The 27,734-nt window shown below is 33.1% G+C and overlaps 2 protein-coding genes across 2 annotated transcripts; one reads left to right on the top strand and one right to left on the bottom strand.

Annotated features, from left to right (window-relative positions):
* The first annotated feature begins 802 nt into the window (after positions 1-802).
* On the top strand, positions 803-3,451 carry LOC148573170 (uncharacterized). Its single transcript, XM_088505697.1, has 5 exons — positions 803-2,452; positions 2,555-2,666; positions 2,770-2,974; positions 3,077-3,216; positions 3,300-3,451. Exons 1-5 carry the CDS (start codon positions 803-805, stop codon positions 3,449-3,451), a joined length of 2,259 nt encoding a protein of 752 aa, XP_088361823.1.
* A 7,118-nt stretch (positions 3,452-10,569) lies between these two features.
* On the bottom strand, positions 10,570-11,495 carry LOC148573169 (uncharacterized). Its single transcript, XM_088503616.1, has 2 exons — positions 10,724-11,495; positions 10,570-10,604 (listed from the first exon to the last, which is right to left on the bottom strand). The coding sequence occupies exons 1-2, from the start codon at positions 11,493-11,495 to the stop codon at positions 10,570-10,572; spliced, it is 807 nt and encodes a 268-aa protein (XP_088359742.1).
* Between the last annotated feature and the right edge of the window lie 16,239 nt (positions 11,496-27,734).

Here is a 27,734-nt window from a genome sequence, read left to right as displayed (position 1 = left end):
AGCCCTCCATCGACCCCAGGTGAGTGACTCGTCCTCTGCTCATTTCTCTTTGTCCTTCGCCTCGTCCTCTGTAAACTGAACTGAACTTAGACCTCTGCTCATGTTCTCTTTCTCTTTGTCCTCAATGTTAACTAAACTTAGACCTCGGCTTAATTCCTCTTTGTTGCACAATTTCTATTTGTTGGTCAATTTGTGTTTGGTGCTCTGCTCTATTTTCTGCTCTATTTTGTGAACTGAACTGTGCATTTCCTGCTCAATTTGTGTTCGGTGAACTTGCTCTGTGCATTTTCTAATTTCAATTTCTGATTTCAATTCCTGTGAACTTGCTCTTTGTGAACTGTGCATTTTCTGTGAACTGAACTGAACTGAACTGTGCATTTTGACATTTTCTGCTCTATTTTGTGAACTGAACTGTGCATTTTCTGCTCTATTTTGCAGCTTAATTCCTCTTTGTTGCACAATTTCTATTTGTTGGTCAATTTGTGTTTGGTGCTCTGCTCTATTTTCTGCTCTATTTTGTGAACTGAACTGTGCATTTCCTGCTCAATTTGTGTTCGGTGAACTTGCTCTGTGCATTTTTTTATTTCAATTTTTTATTTCAATTCCTGTGAACTTGCTCTTTGTGAACTGTGCATTTTCTATGAACTTCGTTCCTCTGCTCAATTTCTATTTGACTGTTTGTTGGTTAGCAATTAGCATAAGAAATTAATAATCTGAAAAGTAAGTGGCTGTGTTTGTTCATTGTGTTGTGTTGTATTGTGTTGTGTTGTTTAATTTCATACATGTTTTATTAATTTTAGTTATGGAAGATAGTATTAATCAAGAAGCAACTGCTGATAACAATGCTTCTGTGAATAATAACATGCCTGCCGATACTCCTATTCCGAATGATGCTGCTAATCCTAATTCCCGTAGTGCTAACGATAGTCATTCACAAGGTTCTTCTAACCTTAGGGGAAAAACGGATTTAGCTTGGAAATATGTTTCTCTACAACACGTGAATGGAAAACCACAATATCAATGTTTATTTTGTCTACAAGTTTTCAATGGAGGTGGAATTCACAGGATGAAGAAACATCTAGCAAAGATTATTGGAGACGTGAAAAAATGTCCTAAAGTTCCATATGATGTGGAAAAACAGATGAAAAGTTTGTTGAAAGATATTCAGGCCAGCAAAAAGAAAAGAAAAGTAAGTTTTGGTGAAGAGGGTGGTGATGAGGTAGAGGATGCAATTGATGAGGCAATAGCTCAAGAAGAACAGGAACAGCAGCGTACCTCGAGTCAGCAAGGAGTTGGAGGCGATCCAAAGAAAAAAGCCAAAGTCATTCCTCCTATGTTTGCACCAAGAACAACTCCAGGAGCTCAACCAAGTATTAAAAGTGTTATGCAAAACAAAGAGGCGATACACGAGGTTGATAAACGATTTGCTCGGTGGCTTTTGGATTGTAAAATTCCATTTAATGCTGTGATGTCGCCATATTTCCAAGATATGTTAGATGGTGTTGCTGGTATTGGACCTGGTTACAAGGGGCCTTCTTATGATAAGTTAAGGGTTCATTTGTTGGCTGATCTTAAAAGAAAAAGTCAAATGCTAGTTGATAGTTATAGGAGTGCATGGAAGGAAACTGGATGTACCCTCATGGCTGATGGTTGGACAGATCAAAGACAAAGAACGTTAATCAATTTCTTGGTGTATTGTTCTAAAGGTTTGTGCTTTCTGAAATCAGTAGATGCTTCCAGTATGGTAAAAAATGCTTCACACTTGTGTACTTTGTTTTCTGAGGTGATTGAATGGATTGGCCCAAATAATATTGTGCATGTTGTGACTGACAATGCGGCCAATTATGTTGCTGCTGGTAGGCTTATCAATAGAAAATATGATAATATCTATTGGTCACCATGTGCTGCTCATTGCCTTAATCTTATTTTAAAAGATATAAGCAGCATGGCGCATATTTCTAACCTTGCAACTCGTGCTTCAAAGATCACAGTATTTGTGTACAATCATACGGTTTTCTTATCTTGGCTAAGAGAAAGACCTAAGTGGAGAGAAATTGTACGTCCTGGTGCAACCCGGTTTGCAACTGTGTTTATTACATTGAAGAGCATCTTTGACCGTAAAAAGGAGTTGCAACAATTGGTTGTAGATTCAATTTTCACTGATCACAAATTAGGAAGGAGTGCTACTGGTAGAGCTGTGAGTGCTATTATTCTGGATGCCAAATTTTGGGACGATTGCTTTACTGTATGTAAACTTGTGAGCCCTCTGATTTACTTGCTGAGGGTTGTTGATGCTGATGACCCCCCATCTTTGGGGTATGTTTATGAAGGAATGTTAAGGGCAGAAGATGCAATTAAGGAGATGTTTAGGCAATCCAAGACTGCATATCAGCCGTATACAGATATTATCAACTCAAGATGGGACAAGCATTTGAAGAAAGATCTTCATGCGGCAGCTTACTTCCTGAATCCTAAATTCTTTTTTAATGAAAATTATAAAGAAGCACCTGATGTTATGTGAGGTTTGCTTGATCTTGTTACCTTGTATTGCAAGTATAACAATTTGGATTCAGTTCAGGCAATGAAAGAAATACATTTATATAGAGATCGGAAGGAAAGTTTTGATAGACAAGAAGTTATTCCAGCTGCATCTGAACTTAAGCCTGGTAAGAATATGGTTGAATATTTGTTTAATCAATAGTAACTTGTTTTGAGCTCCTATGTTCTTAATTAATATCTTATAATATGTTATGATTTTATAATTGGTAGATGAATGGTGGAGGTTATTCGGAGGCTCTGCTCCATGTCTACAAAAGATAGCTGTTCGCATTCTTAGCCAAGCATCTGCTTCTTCTGGGTGTGAGAGAAATTGGAGCCTTTTTGACCAAATTCATACAAAAAGAAGAAATAGATTGGAGCATGATAGACTGAATGACATTGTTTATGTTACCTATAATTTGCGTCTTAAATCCAGGTAATATATGTTTCATGAAATACTATATTGTTTCATTTGTAATCTTTATCATAATAAATTTGTAAATTATTAAATCTCCATATATTGTATTTAACCTTTTAGGAAGGAAAAAGAAAAAAGAAAGCAAAAGACACAGCATGATCCAATTGATTATGAAAGTATCAGTCAAGTTGACTTCTGGGTGACTGAAGAGGTTGTAGAGAAAGAGCCTGATCTTCCTAGTAATGTGGATGACTTATTGCGTGAGTATAGTATATTTAATTTCTAATGATTTATTAGAATGTTGTTAGTTTATAATATAATGATAACATTTCTATTTTATTAGGTGAAATTGATGCTGATTTATATCCAAGTGGCGGTGGTAGTAGTGGTCTTTATGCTGCATCTCTTTCTTCTGCTGATCAGGGTGGGAATGAAGGTGAAGATCATCCCACCGAAGCAGATTTGCAACAAGTTCTTGCGGATTTTGATTATTGATAAACCATGATGTTAGGATGTGTATTTGGTTGATGATATTTTATGTAGTGTTTTAAATTTCGAAGATATTTTAAGATTTATATCAGACTATAATTATATTTTAGGATGTGTATTTATAATTTATTTATTATTCTACTCTAAAACAATTTTTTCGGTTGAACCACCGGTTGAACCGGTTAGACCAGTGAACCAATGACTAGAGCGGTTTGATGACCGATCCGGTTTTTTGAACCTTGATTGTCACATTTGTATCAACTAACTTCTCACATCATATTTTATAATTTATTTTAACATTATCCATGTTCATAAATATTTTAAGACTACAACTTGTCAGAAATAATATGATGGTTTAATTACTCGAAGAATTCTTATAATTTTATTAAATTTTTAATTAGATTTTTATATTATTTTTTTATTGAATCTTCATATCATATCAAATTTTGTAATTAAATCTCTACTATAATAAAAATATTAGAATTAACAGAATATTATATTAAACAAAACGAATATACCTAACATTTGACTGAATATTTTCTATAGTTCAACAGAATATTTTGTTAATTTTAATATTTTTGTCACGGTAAAAACTTAATTATAAAATCTGATATGATATAAAGATCCAATTAAAAAAAAATACAGGGACCTAATTAAAAATTCGATAAAATTATAAGAACCGACAGAATAATTAAACTTATTATAAGTCATAATTATTTCTAATTACAAAAAATTCGAACACTGCTAAAATTAATTACAAAAATTTAACTAACATTATATTCATAAAAATTAATTTTGTTAATAAAAATATCTAATTATTAATTTTTTATTTTTTTAATAAAAAATACATTAAATTTTTAAATTATTCTTACTATTATCTTCGATCTCTTAACATACTAAATAATAATAAAAATGACTACCCCTTTAATTTTTCAAACCCTAAATTTTTTGAAAAGTATAGGTAGACAATAAAAATACTAAATAATGTAAACAATTGATATATCGGATGTTTAATTCACTAGATGTACGGATGATTATTCTAATATTAAAATTTAAGTAGGTAATTTAGGAGTGTAATGTATTTTTATTTTATTAGGCCAATCTTAAAGCTCATTGTTCATATTGTCTACCTAACAAAATCCTAAATTTTTAAATTTTTGATCCATCTTGCTTCGGTCTCTAGAATATTTTCTTTTGCATTCACTCTCAATTTCTACCTCACCATGATCCCATACATCCACCTCTTCTCTTTCTCCCTCGTCTTGAGTTCCATACCTCCCTTGAATTCAGATTCAGATCAAAATTAAAAAAAAAAAATTAATTCAGAAATTGTTGTAGTTATAGTTATGAAGGCATAGTGCTATTGTTGTTTGTTGATTGTGGTGGTGATGTCGTCAAAGTGGGGATTGGACCCGTGTTTGGAAATGACGTGGCGCTCCTCCTCCACCTATCTTCTTCTTCATTGGTGACAAAACCCTTTCTCTTCCTCCATGCGTTGATCGTTCGAGATGGCGGCGATTGTGATTCCCTCCGCCCTTTCCTTTTATTTTTTGAGGTGAAGAATATTTTTTATCTTTGAAATTTAGTTAAAATTTTAAAAATATCTTTAAATTTTATTTTGTTTTAAGTTTGTCTCAAAAATTTTTTATTTACATCAAATATATTCTTAACGATTAATTTTTTAATAAATTAAAAACTAGTTCAAGAATAATTTCATAAGAACAACTCTCAATATAAACAAATCAAGCATAATTTTTATATATTATTGTTAGATTGGTCTTACATTTTTTAAAAAGGATAAAGTATATTTTTTATCCTTGAAATTTGGCAAAAGTTTCAAAAATACTCCTAAGTTTTATTTTATTTCAATTTTGTCTCAAAAGTTTTCGATTTACATTAAATATATACTTGACGGCTAAATTTTCAAAACATTTAAGACCAATCTAACAGTAATATATGAAAATTATGCTTGATTTGCTTGTGTTAAGGGTTGTTCTTACGAAATTGTTGTTGAATTGGTGTTAAATTTTTTGAAAAATTAGCCGTTAAAGGTATATTTGATGCAAATAAAAAATTTTTGGGACAAAATTGAAACAAAATAAAACTTAAGAGTATTTTTAAAATTTGTATCAACTTTTAGGGACAAAAGATATACTTTATCCTTTTAAAAATTTAGCTTTTAAAAATATATTTAATACAAATCAAAAATTTTTTAAACAAAATTAAAATAAAATAAAACTTAAAAATATTTTTAAAACTTTTTGACAAATTTCAAAGATAAAATATACTTTACCCCTTCTCTTTTCCTTATTCTCCTTTTATTTTGTTTCTCTCTATCTCTTCTTTACTATTTGTCTCTTTTAAATATGGAGAACTCTAGATTTGGAGGTTACTAAATTTAAAGTTTATGACCGACCAAATTTAATTCTGTCATCCTCTTTGGAATTGGAAGAAATCCTAAGAAAAAATTTAAAGAATCCTGATCGATAACTTAAAGCAAAATTTTTATTGATATTAAAAATTAGTAAATATTAAAAATAGATAAGATCATTGTTTTGACATAGAAGGTTTGTACAAAAAATAAGTATGAACTACATTTTAATAATTAACTATAAAAAATATTTGTGAACCTTCTCAATGTAAAAAATACTTTATTAAAATATTTTTTAATATTTAATAATAAATTTTGAAAATAAATTATTAAATTATTTATGTTTAATTATTTTATTGTAGATATTAATTACCGTTAGCTTAGTATGGATCATTATTACATAATACACACTTATAAATTTTGAGAGAAGTAATTACACATACCTAATAACTATAATATCTTTAATATAATCAACAAACCATACAACAAATTGAATGAGGAATCTAAGGCTTCCTACAATTATTAATACATTATATTAAAATAGTAGATGCTCTAGTTTGCGCACTGGTTATGAATTAATTGGCATTAAGATTGTCGTTGTATCTCTCTTAAAAGATATCAGATCAGATATTTAGGAATAATTACTTTCAGTGAGAAAATAATGTATAATGCGTATGTCGTTGTATGAATATATATGTAAATTTTAAAATTTTATTTAATTACTATAGGAATGATAGAGACGGAACATGTACTTAAGAAAGTGGGTTAGGATACAATAATTTAGAACTCGCAAATAAAAATAGAATGGATAGTATCTAAGTAGAAAGAGCCGAGTGGGGCCGGATATAGGAAAAAATCCATCTCTACTCGCCTGCCACCCCTAAATACAAACCACTAATGTTTGGTTATAATAATTTTTAATGACCAAGTGCTCTTGTGTGTGGCTTGGATTGTTTCTGCTGTTAGAATCTCTTTATAAAACTAGTAATTTACGTACCTCTAGCCATTGTCAATAAATTTTTTGATTTAATTTGAAACTTCCAATTCTTGAATTACAGAGAGCCAGATGGAATCAAAGTGTATTTTTTGTTGTTGTTATGATCAGAATTGGAGACCCAAATTTTATAAAGTTTATGATGAACAGTCGTGTTCTTTCCATCAAAGAACAGACCAACTGTCAATATAATAATGAATAATTACAATACCACCCAAACTAATTTCTATATTAACAAATTGGACCACAATTAGAATAAAAATTCTAACATTCTCCCACTTGGTCCAACATTTGTTACGTATAGTTTGTAATTACATACTATGCTTAAACAATTAAGACAAATTACACGAATCATAGCGGTAGTTTCTCATTAATCGAGTATTACCTTCTATGTATTACAACGTAATATCTCCTAACTGAATAAACTCTTCATGTGGTATTTCTGTAGGAATAAGCCCAATGCTTATTCTAGGTCATTCACTGAATTTTATTTGTCATTCTCAATCATGTATGCGCATATATACTGACCAAATGAGAAACAAACAATAATAGGAATTTCATATCCAAATATGTCATATAATATAACATGAGTCATATAAGTGACGTTACAGAACATAAACCCATACTAGTAACATGATCCTTAAACAATCCTGGTGGCATGCCTTTTGTCAAAGGATCAGCTATCATCTGTTTAGTACTAATATGCTCTATCTGTACCTCATTAGACCTAACTCGGTCTTTAATGGCTAAGTACTTAATGTCGATGTGCTTACTTCGACTACTACTTCTATTATTCTTAGCCATAAACACAGCAGCTGAATTGTCACAATATATTCTTAATGGCCTAGAGATACAATCCATAATCTTAAGCCCAGAGATGAAATTCTTTAACCAAACACCTTGTGATGTAGCCTCAAAACAAGCAATAAACTCGGCTTCCATGGTAGAAGTGGCTACAAGTGATTGTTTTGCACTCTTCCAAGATACTGCTCCATCAGCAAGCATAAAGATGTATCCTGACGTTGACTTTCTAGAATCAACACATCCCGCCAAGTCTGAATCTGAGTATCTAATAATTTCCAAATTGTCGGTTTGTCTATATGTAAGCATGAAGTCCTTGGTCCCTTGAAGGTACCTTAAGACCTTCTTTGTAGCTCTCCAATGGATAATTCCTGGATTGCTTTGATATCTTCCTAACATGCTAACAGCAAAAGCAATGTCAGGTCTTGTACAGACCTGAGCATACATTAGGCTTCCAACAGCTGAAGCATAAGGAATATTCTGCATCTGTTTCTTTTCAAGTTCATTTTTGGGACATTGATTTAAGCAGAATTTGTCACCTTTCACAATAGGTGCAACACTTGGTGAACAATTTTGCATTTTAAACCTCTCAAGAACTTTATTAATATAGGCTTCTTGAGATAAACCTAAAATTCCTTTATGTTTATCTCTATGAATCTTTATGCCAATGACATAAGATGCATCACCCATATCTTTCATATCAAAATGTCTAGAGAGAAATTGTTTCACTTCATGTAACAACCCTAAATCATTTGTTGCAAGCAAAATATCATCTATATATAAGATGAGAAATATGATCTTGCTCCCACTAACCTTGTGATATATACATTGATCAGAAATATTTTCAATGAATCCAAATGAAGAAATCACATTGTGAAACTTCAAATACCACTGTCGGGAAGCCTGCTTAAGACCATACATTGCTCTCTTAAGCTTGCAAACTAACTCCTTACCAGCACTTGAGATAAACCCTTCGGGTTGTCTCATATAGACCTCTTCTTCCAAATCTCCATTAAGGAAGGCCGTTTTCACATCCATTTGATGCAATTCCATGTTAAAGTGTGCTACCAATGCCATAATGATGCGGAAAGAGTCTTTCTTTGAAACAGGAGAAAAGGTTTCCCTGTAGTCAACTCCTTCCCTTTGAGTAAATCCTTTGGCAACAAGTCGAGCCTTGTAGCGCTCAATATTACCTGATGAATCCTTCTTGGTTTTAAATACCCATTTACAGCCAATGGCCTTTTCCCCATCAGGCAATTCTACAAGATCCCAAACTTGGTTATCTGCCATAGAATTCATTTCATCCTTCATAGCATCTAGCCAGAAATTGGAATTACGACTTTCCATTGCTTGTGAAAACGTCGTTGGGTCATTTTCATCACAAACATCATAGTCAGACTCAACAAGATACACTACATAGTCACTAGAAATTGCAGGCTTTTTTATTCTTGTTGATCTTCTTAATGTTACATCATCAACCTCTTGTAAAGGTAGTGGCATAACAGGTTCTCCCTCTTCTTGAAGTTGCTCTTGAGCAATATGTTCTTGAACAACATTTTCATTTTGAAGAGTTTGATCCTCCACCATATGATCTACTTGAACATTATCTTCATGATGTGGAACATTAGTAATAGGTTGTTCTACATTGACCCTATTTGTATGGGCATTGTATTGAACAATCATTCTTGTACATGGAGAGGTTTGATAAACATTATCATTCTCAACAACTTTAAGAGGATGATTTCTCCCACTTTCCACATCATGCTCTAAAAACCTTGCATTTCTAGATTCAACTATTTTACTTGAATGGGAGGGACAATAAAATCTGTAACCTTAGACTTTTCTGCATAGCCGATAAAATAGGCACTTATCGTCCTTGGGTCCAACTTCCTTTCTTGTGGATTATAAATCCGAACTTCAGCAGGACAACCCCAAATACGTATATGATTCAAACTAGGTTTCCAACCTTTCCATAGCTCAAATGGCGTTTTAGAAACTGCATTTGTTGGAACTCTATTTAATATATACGCAGCTGTCTTAAGGGCTTCACTCCACAAGGATAAAGGAAGATTGGAGTTGCTAAGCATACTCCTCACCATATCCAGCAAAGTCCTATTTCTTCTTTCAGCTACACCATTTTGATCTGGTGTGCCAGGCATGGTGTATTGTGCCACAATACCATGCTCTTGAAGATACTTTGCAAATGGACCAGGTGCTTGTCCACTTTCAGTATATCTCCCATAGAATTCTCCACCTCTATCTGATCTCACGATCTTAATTTTCTTTCCGCATTGTTTCTCTACTTCAGCTTTATAAACTTTAAAAGCGTCCAATGCCTCATATTTATTATGAAGCATATAGAGATACATATATCGTGAATAATCATCAATAAAGGAGATGAAGTATTTCTGACCACTTAAGGACATATCAGGACAACATATGTCAGTGTGAATTATTTCTAATATGTCAGAACTCCTTTTAGCACCTTTTTGAGACCTTTTGGTTTGCTTTCCCTTAATGCAATCCACACAAGTATCAAAATCAGTAAAGTCTAGAGTTTCAAGAACTCCATCACTTACTAATTTCTTTATTCTCTCAATGGAGATGTGTCCCAACCTTCGGTGCCATAACATGGAGGATTTTTCATTCATACCATTACCATGCATAACCATAAGACTAGATGGAACATTATTAGCTAAATGGACTTTAAATAAATCACCAATTAAAGTACCACGTCCAATAATATTAGAATTTTTAATAATGTCAACAGAATCATCATAAAAATTTATACATAATCCTTGTTTTACAAGCTTAGATAAAGAAATTAAATTTTTAGAAAAATCTGGAATATAAAAGGTTCTTTCTAAATCTAAAATACAACCAGTACTTAATACAAGCCTAAATGTTCCAACAGCTTCCACACGTGAACGCATCCGATTGCCCATATAGATGCTCAGTTTACTTCCTATCGGTTTCCTTTTCCTTATGAAACCCTGCATGGTATTTGAAATATGAATTTCAGCACCAGAATCAATCCACCAAGTGTCATGACATATTTCAAAAAAATTAGATTCAAAACACACTGAAGGAATAAGATCACAAAGGTTAGTACCTTTCTTTTCAAGCCAAACTTTAAATTTTGGGCACTCCTTCTTCATGTGTCCTTTCTTTTTACAAAAGAAACACCGTGCACCTTCTTTCTTCATAGGATGGGATACAATACCCTTTCCTTTCTTCTTATGAGCTTGCTTTTTACTACCCTCATTTGTCACTAATAGTGCACTTTCACCAAGTTCCTGAATTAGCCTTCCTTCCTCTTGCACACACATCACCAGTAATTCATTAATGGACCATTTTTCCTTATGTGTGTTATAAGAAATCTTAAATGGTCCGTACTGGACAGGAAGAGAATTCAGAATAAGATGCACCAGAAATGAGTCAGAGATCTCAACCTCTAAAGCTTTCAGTTGTGCTGTAATGTCTCTCAACCTCATGATATGTTCACGCACACCTCTTACGCCGGTAAGCCTCATAGATGACAATTGTGCCATTAGGGTGCTTGCAAGTGCCTTACTAGAAGACTCAAACTGTTCATCAATAGCCTTCATATAATCCTTGACATTCCTACAATCAGGAATTGAACCTCGGATACTAGCTGAAATACGAGACTTAATGAACATCATACTTAAACGGTTGGATTTCTCCCACCGTTCGTATAATGCTACCTCGGCTTGAGAACTAGCATCAGTAGGTGTCGGAGGCTCTTCCCTACGAAGAGCATAGTCAAGGTCTGCACACCCTAAGTGAAAGAGAATCTTATCTTTCCATTCTTTATAGTTGTCACCACTTAACAAATGAACTTCAGATACAGTTTCAGATATCATTACTGCTGCAAATAATAAATCATGCTAACATTACTCAACTTTAAATAGGCACATCAAAATCTATAATATATGATAATACATGCCAATGCAAGTCATATCAAAATAAATATAAATTATAGTATCATTAAAATCTACCTGTGGGCAAAGATTTTAACACACATAATATTTACTATATGAACTAAAGTATTGAAACTAGAAAATAAAATACTACTTCTTAATACCTGTAGGCTAATTAAGAAGTAAAAAATATTTTCTATTTCAATCTAATTATATGTGAATAACATAATAAATTCCTGTAGGTAAGTTTATTATATAGTTCACAACAATTACAAATATATTATATTAATATTTATGTGATTTCTTTAAATATAATTATTATTAAGGATGCTGTGGCTACTCCTCAATAAATCATATATTAATCACAATATGATATGCAGCGGAAGAATTTATATTGCATGCAAATATAATCATTAAATAAATAAATTCAATAACATGATTAATATCAAAAGTGAAGATGATCTAATGGATAACTATTTTGCCAATATTTAGAAGATCCAAGTTCAAACCTCACTCCAACCAAAATTTGAATTTTATAATAAAATTTAAATTTTGAAACACAACAACTTCAACGTAAAAGTAGAAAGCATTTAATATTATATAACAAACAAAATTCATCCATTGAAACAAGTTTATTCTGTCTTCTTTCTTCCACCGTCTTCCCTTTCTTCTTCTCTCTTTCCTTTTTTTTTTAATTCAAGAATAAGAAAACTTATGGGAATCATGGAAAATTATACTATTATGAAGAACAACTACGACACAAATTTAGAAGATTCTTTCTGAGAATATTATTTATTATTCTCTCTTCTTATGGTACGTCAACTTTAACTTTCAATGATTTTTCTTACTTATTTCAAAATTCATACTACACATTCTTCTTTTGAAAATAATTTATCAAAATAATGCAGAGTAATCAAATTTTTAAATGGCAAGGCAGAGACAATTTTGCTCTGATACCACATGTTAGAATTTCTTTATAAAACCAGTAATTTACGTACCTCCAGCCATTGCCAATAAATTCTTTGATTTAATTTGGAACTTCCAATTCTTGAATCACAGAGAGCCAGATGGAATCAAGGTGTATTTTTTGTTGTTGTTATGATCAGAATTGGGGACCCAAATTTTATAAAGTTTATGATGAACAGTCGTGTTCTTTCCATCAAAGAACAGACCAACTGTCAATATAATAATGAATAATTACAATACCACCCAAACTAATTTCTATATTAACAAATTGGACCACAATTAGAATAAAAATTCTAACATCTGCTTCTCTATACATAAGAGATGGTTTGAAGGCTCAAAGCACCACCAAAACACATAAGAGCATCAACACAAGCTCTCTTTGAGATTTGAGTTTGAATGGAGTAGTGTTACTTTGATATCTCATTATTAGAGATATTTAAAATAGGTAGAGTTGTCATTAAATTCATTAAAATCATTTACAGTCCGCTAAAACTGATGGTAAATTCGTCGATAACTGTGGCGCCAATAAAATCATATTTTGCGTCATTAATCACAGTCGGAATTAGCATTGGAATATAAAATTCGACGGTAAATATTTTCAAAAAATCTAAACTATCTTGTATCCGACGCAAAATCCGCCAATAACTATCGATGCTAAATCCGACAGTAACTTTAATAATTCTCAACGTCTTTTTTGTGGTGTGTTCTACCATGATTTTCCCATTGATGTCAAACATGAGGCGCACATGCTCATCGTCATAGAACCAAAACAGACGAAACCAAAAAACTCCATTTTTCATCGGGTGCTAGCAACCTATACCTAACCTTTCTGATCTCTTTTCTCCCGCTAGCACAAACGCTCCTCAATATCAGACTTTTTAGCTCGGACAAAAAATTTACTCACTGAGTGAACAACAGAATGGGATTATCACACTCAAATATCACTCCAGTGTCACTGTTTCTCATATGATAATTGAGATACACACTTACAACCACATATCCACTATTACTATATATTTTTGCTGATTTTTTAGAAGAAACACATACTACAAGAAAGTACCGGAATCGCGACCGATATAGAACTTCCAGGACCAAATCAATATTGGTTGCTTAATCAGTCGCTAAATGTAATTTAGTGACCGATTTTAGCGACCAACAAATTTGGTCGCTAATAGCAACTGAATTAGCGACCAATAAGTTTTAAATACAACCAAAATAAAATCGGTCACTAAAATCGGTTGCTATTTTTTTATTTATTGACTGATTTAGCAACCAAAATAGAAATAATGTCTTTGGAACTATTGGTCACAAAAGCGGTCGCTAGTTTTTATTTTAGCTACCGATTTTGTAACTGATAGTGAAACAGGGTAGACAACTGTTTGGTCGCTAATTCAGTTACAAAATTAATGGTTGCTAAATTGGTTGCTAATTGTTAATCTAGCGACTGATTTTAGTCACTAACATAATCGGTCACTAATAGCCACCGAATTAGCAACCAACTAGTTTTATACAAGTAGAATATAAACGATCGCTAAAATCGGTCGCTATTTTTTAATTTAGCGACCGATTTTGCAACCGATTTATAGGTAAATAGAATAACCTGGTTGGTTACTAATTCAGTCGCTAAAGTTATGGTCACTAAATAGGTTGCTAATTTTTAAATTAGCGACCAATTTTATAAATTAATCCATCACAAAAGGGTCGCTAAGTTTAAAAAAACAAAGATATTATCTAAATTACCCTCCTTAACCTTAAGTCACCCACACCATTCTCATATCCTCCAATCAGATACTGTCATCCTTCTTTTGCGCGCGTTGTCGTCTTTTTCACCGCCGTCTTCTGCGCATGTCTCGCCGCCATCTGCTGAGGTCCCATCGGCGTCGTCTTCTCCGGTCTCGGCGCCATCTCCTGAGGTCTCACCACCGTCTTCTTCCTCCCACGGAAACCGCTACCTGACCTCCTACCTCCTCCACCCGCTCCGGTTAGGTTCACACATTCATCCACGCACTATTCTCTCTCTCTCTCTCTCTCTCTCTCTCTCTCTCTCTCTGAATTTTCGAATTCTTTTTCTAATTATCGCTTTTCGTTGTTTGCATTGAGGCCAGTTCATGGAGGAAGAAGCTCAGGCTCTTTCAAAGAGGTAAATAAAAACGCTCTTTCTCTCAAATTAAATATGTTTTCAGGTTTTTTTTCTTTGTTTTTGATTTCTTCGTTCTCTGATCTGATTCGCCTACTAGAAAATGTGTTTTTCTTGTGTTTTCTTTGATTCCGTTCGAATTGATCTTTTGTTTCTTCTTTTTTTCTTTCAAACTTTAGTGATTTTCTATTCTTCAATCTTTGTGTTTTCTATTTTTCATTCAGTTGTTTTAGTAAGTGTGATTATTAATTAGATTGTTCTCTATGATATGATGGCATGCCTGTTAATTGATTCCGAAAATGCCTCAAATGATAAATGAAATTTGTGTGTTTGTGTTTTGTGGCTGATCTCTGTCTCTCCTCTGCCGTCGTCGTGCCTCTGTCTTCTATGTTTGCAAGTTATGCCTCTTATTCCTTTCTCGTTTATTTCTTTATATTGAGGGTTTTACGCATTTTGATGGCTTGCAGCGATTTATGACCGAGTTCTATTAGAGATTTGTAGAGAAGAAATTCATGTTTTTGTGAGTTGTGAAAGTTGGTTGCTATTATGGAGATGGTTGAGATTTCATTGTACTTGTGAATATTCTTATGCGGTGGCAAGGTTCATTCGAGTTGGCAAACCGGATTTATATGTTGGAACCAGAAGAGGTGTTTTCTAATGTTAGCTTCAGATTGGTAATTATTTTATCATTTTCTTTGGAGTTCTATTTTACCTACTGGATCAGAAAATTTTAAATGATAACTTGATATGTAGAAGAAAAAAAGTAATGTGTATTAGGACAAAATGGTTGTTCTTCCTTTGCTAATTAATGCTTGATGTTTATGGATCCTGCCAGCAATATCAAACTTATTAGCTCAGGTTTTTTAAAAATCATGTGAGTTCTTGAATTTCAAGTCTATTCTATATATTCAGCTAGAATAACACTTTAAAATTAAAGTGGGCTAAAGTGGAAGCCAACATTGTAGAGCAGGTTCTTATTCCATTTATTAAATTTCTCATATAAATCCTTTTTGTATTCATCATTCAGCCTATGGTGTTTCCAAAGTTGCAAATGACACTTTTGTCAAGAAGTCAAGTTCTTGATCGTTTAGTCTTGTCTTGATACAAATGCAAAGTTTTTCTTCTTCTCACTTGTGCCACTTTATTTATCATTCTATTTCTGCAATTCTTTTAATCAGAGAGTGAATTGTTGTGGGCAAATTTTGTACGCATGATTTGTTGTCTGAGCTCTGTAGTAGAACTGCCAGAAAATTTCATTAATTTAATCTTTTGGATGACCATTTTCTTTCGTAGAATAGTGTGCATTTGTGGTTAGTGCTTGCAAGTTCTGAGGATAATTTATTTTGTTCCTTTGATTTGGATAATAATGAGGTTTTTTACCTTCTTTATTTTTCTACCTTCTCTTTAATATTTTGCCGCTATTAACATAAATGATCTTGCCTCTGGAGTCTGGACATTAAATATATAACATACATTAACTATAAAACTGTTTGTACATTGCATGTGTTATTTATAAGCTTTTTGTGATAGTTACCAAGGAAGATTGAGTACAGCAAAAGGTGTTAGTCTCTCGTTGAATGATGATTATTTGATATCCATTATTTGTAATAATAGTAGGCGAAGAAAGCATTATTATTATGTGATCCTCTAAACTTGCATGAGAATATATATACATCGTGTTACTAATTAGTACCTTATGCTCGTTAGTTGAGCTTTCTCTTCTTTCTTTTCTTTCTTTTTTATTGACCAATTTTTTTTTCCATCTTTTTTTTTAGATTATACCTTATTTTTGAGTACACAGACAGTGATGGACCCAGAAAATTTATGTTGAGGGGGCAAAAATAATACACATTACAATAAAAAGATATATTAATTTAAATTTAAAAATATAAAAATGCACATTAATTATTCGAATAAAAAAAAACCAAAAATTACATAGCCGCTAACTTTTTTTGCTTCAATTCTAAGAACTTCTTTTTATTAGAAGAGAATAATGGAGTGACTTCAGATTCTAGTGGTAGCTTTCTTTTGAAATATTTTTTATTATTATTTCTAAAAATAAAAAATATATATTTTAAATTAGTAAATTGATCAATTCACTTTAAAAATTTATATGCAATATAATTACATATAATAGAATAGGACGAAAGTTAAACAAATAAATAAATAATAAGGATCACTAAATTGAGAATAAAATAAAATATATAAATTCATGAAGAGAATAAAAAATAGATTAATACCTAAACTATAATTGTCTGAATTAAAATTTGCAATTGAAAATATCAAAAAGAGAAACAATGAAATTGAAAAATAAATAGAGTCATAGAGAGTTATATAAAACAAAATAGAAAACTTAAAATTTACCTTTTGATGAAGAGAAAATGATCACTAGATAAGAAATAGAAAAGAAGATTGAAAATATGAAACTAAGAAGAGGGTTTAAAAGAATAAATGAGTGACGGTTGGAATTTGAGAATAGAAGAAGACTAAATTTAATTAGGTTAACTAATAGTCAAAATGATAGAAAGGTAAAATGAGTTTGGGGCTTTTAACAATTGGACTTTATTTATTTGTAGTGGCTGGGGTCATTTAAAATTTAAAATGGGGGCATATATATATATATATATAATTTTTTTTGTTGAAAAATATGAAATAAGAGTGGGGCAAGTGCCCCCTCACTACTATGCATGGGTCCGTGCCTATACACAGAGCTATTTTTCAAAGTTTTAGTATAATTCATCTCAAAATCTATTTGCACTCAGGGAAAATATATCACTTGGAAGCTATGAGCAGATGATGAAACAGAGGGAAAGAGAGTGAATGAGCTTCTTTCAATCCACTCATGGAGAAGGGATTAAAGGGTTGCTAAAATAACTGCTGACTCATTCATACACACTAACAGTAGGGTTAATTAAATGATGCTAATATATACTGTCGCGCACTCACATTTTCGTTTACCTCTTCCCTTCTTCTCTTACCTACCTCGCTCTCGTTCCCAACAGATTAAGCTGTAAAACTCTTATTTGTTTATCATTTTTTTGTTCTTTACACAGTTACAAAGCTGAAGCTTCTTTGGATTTAAACTTTCCAAAACCTTTGATAATTTGAACCTGAAAATGATGATTGTGAGCAATGCACCTAAGACTGAGAGAAAGAAGTCAAGGAAGAACAAGGCAATAGTTAATGAGAACGCTTCCTTGTTGCCTAAGACTCAAGAGAGTGATGCTGCTTTGATGATTTCAATGGAGCTTCATCCTCGGGAGCAGTTTTCAACTTGTCAACAACAATCATTGGTGCTGGGATCATGGCCTTGCCTGCAACCTTGACGGAGTTGGGGATGTTGCCTGGCCTCGCCTTCATAGTCTTCATGGCTTTGTTGACTAAGAAGTCAATTGAGTTCTTGATCAGGTTCACTAGGGCAGGAAAAGCTGTTTCCTATGGTGGCCTCATGGGGATTCATCTGGGAAATATGGGAAAGCACTTGTGCAGCTATATATCATAATCAATAACATTGGTGTGCTCATTGTTTACATGATCATAATTGGTATGCTATGCCCTTTCCTTAATTGATTTTGTTGTTTGAGTTTATTAAAATATATGATTGTGTTACTAAAAGGATTCAAGTATAAAGAAGCTAAATACGTATGTGTTCTTTGACCAGGAATTATGGTGTTATTTGATCTATTTAGCCGACCTCACCTAGTGGTTAGTGAGATGAGGCTTTTTTGTTGTTGATACATAGGATGGTATGATGTTTCCTGATGTATATAGTTGATTGCACCTAGTGGAACTGGCTATGGTTAATTTGTTTTTCTATCATTGTTGTTTTGATGTTAGTTTCTGTTATAGGCTTAGGTTTCACGTATGAGTTTTTGGAGGCAACAGATATAAGGCTTTCTAACTAATTCAGTTTTGAATTGGTGATATTGCAGGTGATGCGCTGTCTGGAACATCTGCAAGTGGAGAACATCATTCTGGTATCCTAGAAGGATGGTTTGGTGCACATTGATGGACCGAGAGGACATTTATTATCCTATTTACAACACTGGATATATTTCTTCCACTGGCAAGATTTAAGCGAATTGGTGAGAGCTTTAGTCCAAGGAAGATTTATTGAGAACATTGGGAATTCTTAGACTTTTTTGCACAAGTTCTTGTTTTTACCACTACAGTTACATGCATATAATTGATAACATGTTATTGCTACAAGAGCTGTTCTTTGTCATCAAATTACTCGTCGAAGTGTTTGTTGGAAGAGTAACGGCAAAATTAGATTTGCATTAAGGCTTAAGATGACTCAGCTTTCCCCCTTGTTTGTTTGTTAGTAGCTTTAGTTTGTTCATGTTTCTGAAATACCTATTTTATGATAGAAAATTATAACTTCTTGAGGAACCTAATATGTTGGGAACGAGAGCTTGCTTCTAGTTTTCATACAAGGGCTATACATAGCCTGCATTCAATTTATTTATTTTAAATTTTTTAACTCTAGAAAGTTATTTTGCTGTTGCATTCATTTTTGCAGGACAATTCGGTTCGCCTGGAATCTCATTACTTTTAAACATTGTTTTCAAATTCTGTTTATTTTAATATAGTACTTAGCTTTTCAAATTTTGTTGCTCAACTTGTGATTGTTTGGAAATATCTATAAAATTGGATATGAATTGTATAATTCACCTTTCAATAATAGGACAGAGTAGTAGTATTTATCTTTCAAAAAAAAGTTTGCAGTTTTGGGTTGTCAGAGTTAAAAAAATAATTTAATTGTAAATCAGTGCTGCTTTTTTTTTTGAAATTAAGTTTCTACTATTTTATGAACTCATAAAGTATGCTTTTGGTTCATTTTCCATCCAATTTTTTGGTTCATGCAGTTATAGTTAATGCAATTGGGAGACTTGTGCTTAAAAATGTCCAACATGTATGACACATGACATCATATATATATGGTTATTTAGCATACAAGATAGTTGAAACATTCATCATGTTGAATATGAGATTTTGCTTGCTATGTAGGGAGCAGCAACAACATGCTATGTAGCATTGCACCCACAAGTGAAGGGAGTTAGTGAAAAATACTTCTCTGATAGCAACCTGTCTAAAACAACCTCCCATGAAACTGATGCTGATTTGACTAAGAAACTATGGGATTTCAGTATGAATTTGATCAAGTAGATTGCCATGCTCACAATGACATCATACCTACATCCTAAGCAAATCAAAGGCATAAGCATTATGAACAAAGTTACATTATAGTATTATACTTGTATTCTGATCGTACATTTCACAAACATGAGTTTTAAGCTTCGAACTTTGTGGGCATACCAATTTAGTGCTATTTTGCAAGGTTCTGAAAATCGGTCGGTCGAACCGAACCAAACCGTGACCCGACCGATTTTTGAATTTTAACAAAAACATTGCGTTTCATTGTGCAGAGATGGGCAACCCTAAATTCCCTGACCCATCTTCCCTCTAGTCTCCAGCCTCCACAACGCGAAGTAGTAGTCCAGAGTCCAGACTCCAGCTCTAATTCGTCTCAACCTCATCGAAGCCCCCAGTGCAAGTCCGTCCAGCCACCGCCACCATCCCAACTTCGAGCTTCGAAGACACCGGCGCAACGTCTGTCCAGCCACCGCCGTTTGGATTTGAAAATCGAAGCCACCGTCGCCGGTCTCGCCTCCTGCCTCCGTTGCGCAGCCACTTCCCACCGGCGCCAGTTCTGTTCCACACCACCCATTGGCCACTGTCTTCCCAGCCACTGTCCCCAGCAACTTCCACACCACTGCCAGCTCTGCCCTGTTCTAGGCTTCTAGCATCCAGCTTCTAGCCCTAGGTATTAATTTTTTTTGTAATAATAATTGTTGAATAATTATTTTTTTTGTTACTCTGTTGCTGCTTTTTTTCTAATTTCTGAATGTGAAATTATGATTGGAAATCAAATAATAGATTGTGTTGTTGAAATTATTGCTAAAAATGGATGTGTTACTCTGTTGCTGCTTTTTTTTAATTTCTGAATATGAAATTGTGAATGAAAATCAAATAATTGATTTTGTGTTATTGAAATTGTTGCTAAAAATGGAGTTGTTACTTTGTTGCTGCTTTTAATTTCTGAATGTGAAATTGTGAATAGAAATCAAATAATTGATTTTGTGTTGTTGAAATTATTGCTAAAAATAGATTTATTTCTCTGTAGCTGTCATTGGAGCCATTTACAGTTTCACACAACCACTTTGGCTAAGCTCTGTACTAAAAGCCAAGAAGCTCTTTCTCAAGCAGGCAACATTGTTGAACAGGCTAATAATACACCAAAGTATTAATCTTGGGAGCTTCTTTAACTTTTTTTCATCTGGGTTGGTGTTGTGATTGTTGTTGAGGCTTTTTTTGTTTTGCAGAATGTTGTTTAAATCAGAGTGGTGTTGGCATTTGTTGGGGAGAATAGAGCACTGCAAGGTTACTCATCTGCACTGAGGATTGCTCAACAGCGGCTCCAGAAAGAGCACGATTGTGTCCCTCATAGAGAGATTCTATGACCCTTCATTAGGTAAACTTAAAAGTTACAATTTCTCACCTAATTTGAGGGATGGCTAAGTAATGCATTCTTGTTTAGTATGTAGTTTACTTGCTTATTAAAAAATCTAAAACTGAAGTTATGCATATTAATTAAAGGCCATATGATATGGTATGGTATGTTATGTTACACTAATTAATTGAAGAAACTGTGTGTAGGACAAGTTTTGCTAGATAGACATGATGTTAAGAGTTTGAAGCTAAAATGGTTGAGGCAGCAAATAGGAGTAGTGAGGCAAAAACCGGCTTTGTTTGCGACAACAATTAGAGAAAACATACTCTTAGAAAGATTTGATGCTGACCAAGTTGAGATTGAAGAAGCTGCAAGAGTAGCCAATGCTCATTTTTTCATTATCAAACTTCCAAATATAGAGTTTCAATTTCTATTCCGATTCATTGGAATCAGAATTGTTTAATTTTTTATATCATTGAAAATCTAGATGATGACTTGTAATTCTATATTTAATTTTAGTTTTATTAGTATATTTTTATAAGATCATATGGCTTTGGTTGATGATCTTTCATGTAGTATTTTAAAATTAAAAGATATTTTAAGATTTATATTAAACTATACTTATATTTTAAGATGTTTATTTATAATTTATTTATTATTTTATTCTAAAACGATTTTTTGGTTGAACTACGGTTAGACCGGTTAGACCAATAAACCAGTAAATCAGTGACTAGAATGGTTCGATGACCGATTCGGTTCTCAGAACCTTGCTATTTTGTTTGGATAAATTCATTTCTGTATTTCCAATGTTTGGTTGATATATTATTTTTATTGGAGTGACAGATCGAGTTACCCCTGTATTTCAAGATGGTCCTACTCCTAACTAGAAAATTACTTTATTATGTTATTATGCACATAAACAAATTAGAAAATTAAGTTTTAATGGTGGTAAATGTGAAATTAGTAAAAATTATTATTAAAATCAAGAACAACGACCGATTTGGTGATCGGTTTAGATTTTTAGTTCAGGAATTAGCGACCAATTTAGTGGCTGATTTTAGCTTTTCAAATCAGGCATTGGCAACCGATTTAGCGACAGATTTCATGGCAAACGATTTAGCGACGGAAAATTTGGTCGCCATTTAGCGACCGATTTACTCAGCGACCGATTTAGCGACGGAAAATTTGGTCACCATTTAGTGACCGATTATGCTAGTGACCGATTTAGCGACCGATACTCTTTGGTGAGGGCTTGTGGCCTTGCTAAAAAATCGGTCGCTAACGGTTAGCAACCGAAGTTGGTCGCTATTTTTTTATTAGTGACCAAGGTTTTAGCGACCACCAGAATCGGTTGCTAAATCGGTCGCTATTCCGGTAATTTCTTGTAGTAATAGAAGAGAAGAAGTGAAATGTTTATGTAGAATGCAAATGGTAGCAGCTCCTTTTATAGGTGCTGAAAATCTGTCATACCATATCTCGTTTACAATATAAATGTCATAACTTGTCCTCAGGGATAGATTTACTCAGCACCTAGTAGGGGCAACTGCCCCAGTGAATTGTCTAATTTGCCCCCCCCCCCATCCAATTCATTTTGACCCCACTCCCCACCCTCCAAATCCCTAACGGGCTAACCCCCTTCTCCTTCTCCCTTTTTTTTTAATTTTGTTCCTTTTCTCCAGCCTCCAACCTCCACTTCCAGACTCCAGCCCTCCAGAGTTACTTTCGTCTACCACCACTCGCCCACTCCGCCAGTTTCTCTGTCGTTGTCCCGTTCAGCATTTCTCCCGCGTCGGCTCCATCGGTTTCTCCTTGCATCGCCGCGTACCCGCGTCTGGTTTTGCCGCTGCGTTCCTTCAGCGTCTGGTGAGGTCTTCCTCTTTGGTCTTCACAGCTTCAAGCCTTCAATCCTCTTCTGGTTCTGTCTTCCCGTTCCTTCGGCATTTGGATCTGGTTCTATCTTCAGCAGTTTAGGGTGCGGGGTGTCACTGGTTCTGCCACTGGGTGCCGCTGATTCTGCCGTTGGGTACTGCTTATGATTTGTGTGATTCTGCCGCTGCGTACCTGCATTCCTCTTATCAGTCTTCTGGATTTGTACCTGCATTTCTCTTCTGCTGCTTATAATTTGGTTAGGTCTTAGCCTCTTAGATGGTATTTGTGTTGGTTTTCTTAGCCTCTTGGTCATAATTCATATAGTTAGTTCACTTAGTTGCTTCATTCAGTTTTTATTCTCATTTGTTTCATTGTTATTAATTTGATATAGTTTATTAATTTGATATAGTTCATTAATTCATTCAATTTGATATAGTTCATTAATTTGTTCTGATGTGATTGAATTTATTCTGATGTAATTGTGTTCTGATAGAGTTCTAATGTAATTATTTGTTACTTTGTTAATTAATAGTTGTGTTATGATGGAATTCTAATGGAGTTCTGATGTAATTGTGTTCTGACGGAGAAATATTTTATACTGAATTTATATTTTATTAATTGATCAATTTTGTTATTTTGTGAATTTTGTTATTAATGGAATTCAAGTTATCTCAAGCATTACAAAGGAATGATCAAGACATTGTAAATGCTATGGCTTTGGTTTTAGTTATGCTTGTAGCAACTGCATTAGTTGAAAGAACTTTTTCTGCTATGAACATCATAAAGAGTCGGCTTTGCAACCGTATGGGAAATAAATTTTTAAATGATTGTTTAGTGACATACATAGAAAGAGAGACATTTGATTGTATTGACAATGAAAAGATTATTCAATCTTTTCAAAATATGAAACCAAGAAGAATGGAATTTTAAATTATTTATTATTTAAATTATTATTTTATTATTTTAATTTGTTAGTTAAATAATTTGATGAGTAATCATATTTTATAATACTATAGTATAATTATATAAATTATTATTATACTATATATATTTTGCACCCACTGATAAAATTTTTTGGATCTGTCACTGCTTGTCTTTTATTTCATTTACAGTGTAAACAAAATAAGATTGTGTGTATATTATTTACACTATAAACGAGATATACATGTTTCACATATAGTGCCTTATCTCATTTATAGTATAAACGAAATATGTACATTTTTATTTCGTTTATACATAAACTAAATAAGACATAAAATTTAAAGGTAAATACTCTCATGATGACATCTTCACATGAAGATAGCATTATGAACCATTAGATAAGTTTATATGTTTGACTAAATATGTTTGATTAATTATCTAAAGATTCACAATATCATCTTCATATAAAGATGTCATCGTGTGAGTATTTTTTAAATTTAAATTGGTAAAAATACTACAAATTATATGTTTTTTATAATTAAAAAATTTATTTTATTTATTTAAAAAAAATCTCTAATCCTACCGTTCGATTTTCAAAACCTCCAATAAAAGTAATATTTTTCTAATGTAAATTAAAGGGATAAGTACTTTTTTCGTCCCCGACCTTTTTTTGTTATTAAAATCATCCTTAAAGTTACAAAACGTTATAAAATCGTCATTTTCCACTTCAATTTTATTTTTTTTACCATATTACCCTTCATTATTAATAAAAATAATTAAAAATAATAGTAAAAAACTAAAACAAACTTTCTCTCCCTTTCTTCTTTTTCTCTGAACCACAATCACCCTCCAACAAGTCACGCAACCTCTTCCTCTCACCTTCGCCATGGCCGAACCACCACCGGCGACCACCTCAGCCGCCTCTAGCAGCTGCTGTCCTCACCATCACTCGTACCAACGAGCCACACCACGCTTCGCCGCGACCACTCTTTCCCTCTCTCTTTCTTCTTCTTCCCCTCGCCTAACCTCTGCGAGCCACCCGAACCACAACCACCCTCCTCTCTCTTTTCATCTTCCTCTCCTCTTTTCTCTTCTCCTCTGTCCACTTCCTCGCCGAACCAGAGAATCACCATCGCGAGCCACCTCCGCGATCCCAGAACCCATCGCGCCAGCTCCTCCTCGCCGTCGTCCACCATCACCTTCGCGTCAACCACCTCCACCACGCCAGCAACCCTAACTGCCAGCGAGCCTCTCTTTCTTTTCTTTTTTTCTCTTCCCCTGTCTCGCACACCCCTGCACCTCCTCGAACCAGAAACCACCATCATCAGCGAACCACCGAGCCTTCTTCTTCCCAGAACCCACATCGCCACTGGTTCTCCTTTGCTCTGTGCGAGACCCATCACCTCCAGCTCGCTCTCCTTTTCACTGAAACGAAACTTTTAGAGCAGCGGAACAGAGCCCCCTCCTTCTCAAGCACAGAACCGAATCACAGACCACCATGGCAGTCCTTCTTCCCCCTTCCGTCATGCCCAAACTGCCAGCGACCCATCCGCTGCAGCTGTCCCTGTCGCTACCTCCTTGTCTCTGCGTTTTCTTTCCCTATTTGCAATTATGTTCTTAATTAATTCTGTTTAAATTTTGTTTGCTGTTTTGGTTAAGAAAAATTGAAATTGAAATTGGAGTTGGGGTTTTAAAGAGAGGGGCATCAGGAAGGGGATGGGAGGTTACGGGAGTGGGACGGGAGTGGGACGGGAGTGGGGTGAGGGGGTTACGGGAGGGTGAAGGGGTGAGGGAGTGGGCTGAGAGGGTGAGGGAGTTACGGGAATCGAGAGTGGGGTGAGGGGTGAGGGATGAGGGATGAGGGATGAGGGGTGGGGGGTGATGGAGTGGGTTGAGGGGGTTACGGGAGGGGAGGGGGGAGTTTGTTTTAATTTTTAATATTATTTTTAATTATTTTTATTAATAATGAAGGATAATATGGTAAAAAAAATAAAATTAAAGTGGAAAAAGACGATTTTATAACGTTTTGTAACATTAAAGATGATTTTAATAAAAAAAAAATCGAAAACGATTTTGATTTTGACCCAGACCTTGGTACGGAAAAAAAATACTCATCCCTTAAAAACAACATTTCGAGGCCAACTGTACAATCTTAATCGAAGGCTAAATAGTAAAGAGATTATTCATTACTTCAACTGACTTAAAATACCGGAAAATAAAGAAAGGTCAACGGCAATTTAATGTATGACAGATAGTGACCTAACAAGTTAGCCCCCAGAAGAAATAACATGCCTTTCTGCGTATGCCAAAATCTTAGAAGTAGAAAGAGGATTTTGTCAAATGTTGTTCATATTTGAAAATTCTACGGGTCTTTTTTTTTTTTTTCTTTCTTTTTTCAAGAGTTTATATTCTCATCAACATAGTATGTGTTTAGATTAAAATTTGAAAATAAAAATTTGTATTAAATTAATTTTATAAGTTCGATTTTGATAAAAAAAAGAGTTATTATTAATATAATTTATATTTAATAATTTTATATTAAAATAAATTATAGTAAAATAAATATTATTTAAATTATATTATTTAAAATTACGTTTAAACAAAAAATTATTAAAAGAATAAATTTATATCATTTGAAACCATATTTTTTAACACTTTTTTATCATTGTTTTTGTGAAGAACTTAAACTTATGTGTTGGAATTTAGTATTTTTTTTGTCAATTTTTCATTATTTTTTTAGTATTTTTTTAATTTGACATTTTTATTAAAATTAATAATTTATATTATAAAAAATAATAATAATAAATAAAGTACATGTTAATTAAAAACACAGGTAAAAATTATACAAAGCTAAACAAAAAAAAAAAGAGTTCAATAAAAAAATATATATTAATAAAAATGATTAAAAATTTATATGAATAATGAGAACTAAAATTCCATTACAAAAATACAACAATATGCATCAGAGAACATATGAAAAAGCTCTAAACAAAAATATCGATACTATGAACAAGAAATATAAATGAAATTTTGATAAAAAAGAATCAAAACTTAGAAAATAATACAAAAAATAATAGTATGAAAAAAATATTTGTTTGTAAAAATCATGGCCAAGAAAAAAATACAAAAATTATGATGATTGTTACTAGTAGTTCTTATTACAAATAGATTGAATGCTAAAATTGATAAAAAATAAAAGAGATAATTTTCTTCAATTATTTTTTAATCTAACAATTGAATGCAAACACAAAAGATATAATTTATTATTTTTGGTAAATAGAAATTAAAACATAAAATCATGTTTGTGTTTATAACAAAAAAATAACCAAATAAAAAATTCTAGTGTTTAAAAAGATTGAACGTATTTTCTAGGTTTCAAACTCTACACACCCATAATCTTTTGGTGCTAAATTATTATTGGTGGTTTAATTTACTCAATAAAAAAATAAAAAAGCTACATTCTTCTCTCCAAGTATAATTTGGCCGGTATTATTATTATTATCACACACTCTAATGGCGAGTAGTTCAACCAACATTGCACTGACTCGTTCATTCCGATATATAAACTTAATTTAATTCAATAATTTTGTGGTATCTTTTAATTTGAAGAGCTTAATGCATGTCTTTTCTAGATTAGTCAAACTAGGAGCCTATGGTTGACGAGTCACGCCAAGAACAAATAGCTACTTTCTGTTCAATTTTGGTGTATTTATATCCAAGTATAGTGATAGTATTAATCTAAAAAATAAACTTTATTTAATTCAATAACAATATA

Source organism: Arachis ipaensis, chromosome B2 (assembly GCF_059453495.1).
Source record: "Arachis ipaensis isolate K30076 ecotype BB chromosome B2, ASM5945349v1, whole genome shotgun sequence".
Classification (NCBI taxonomy): domain Eukaryota; kingdom Viridiplantae; phylum Streptophyta; class Magnoliopsida; order Fabales; family Fabaceae; genus Arachis; species Arachis ipaensis.
This window is presented reverse-complemented; position numbering and strand designations above follow the sequence as displayed.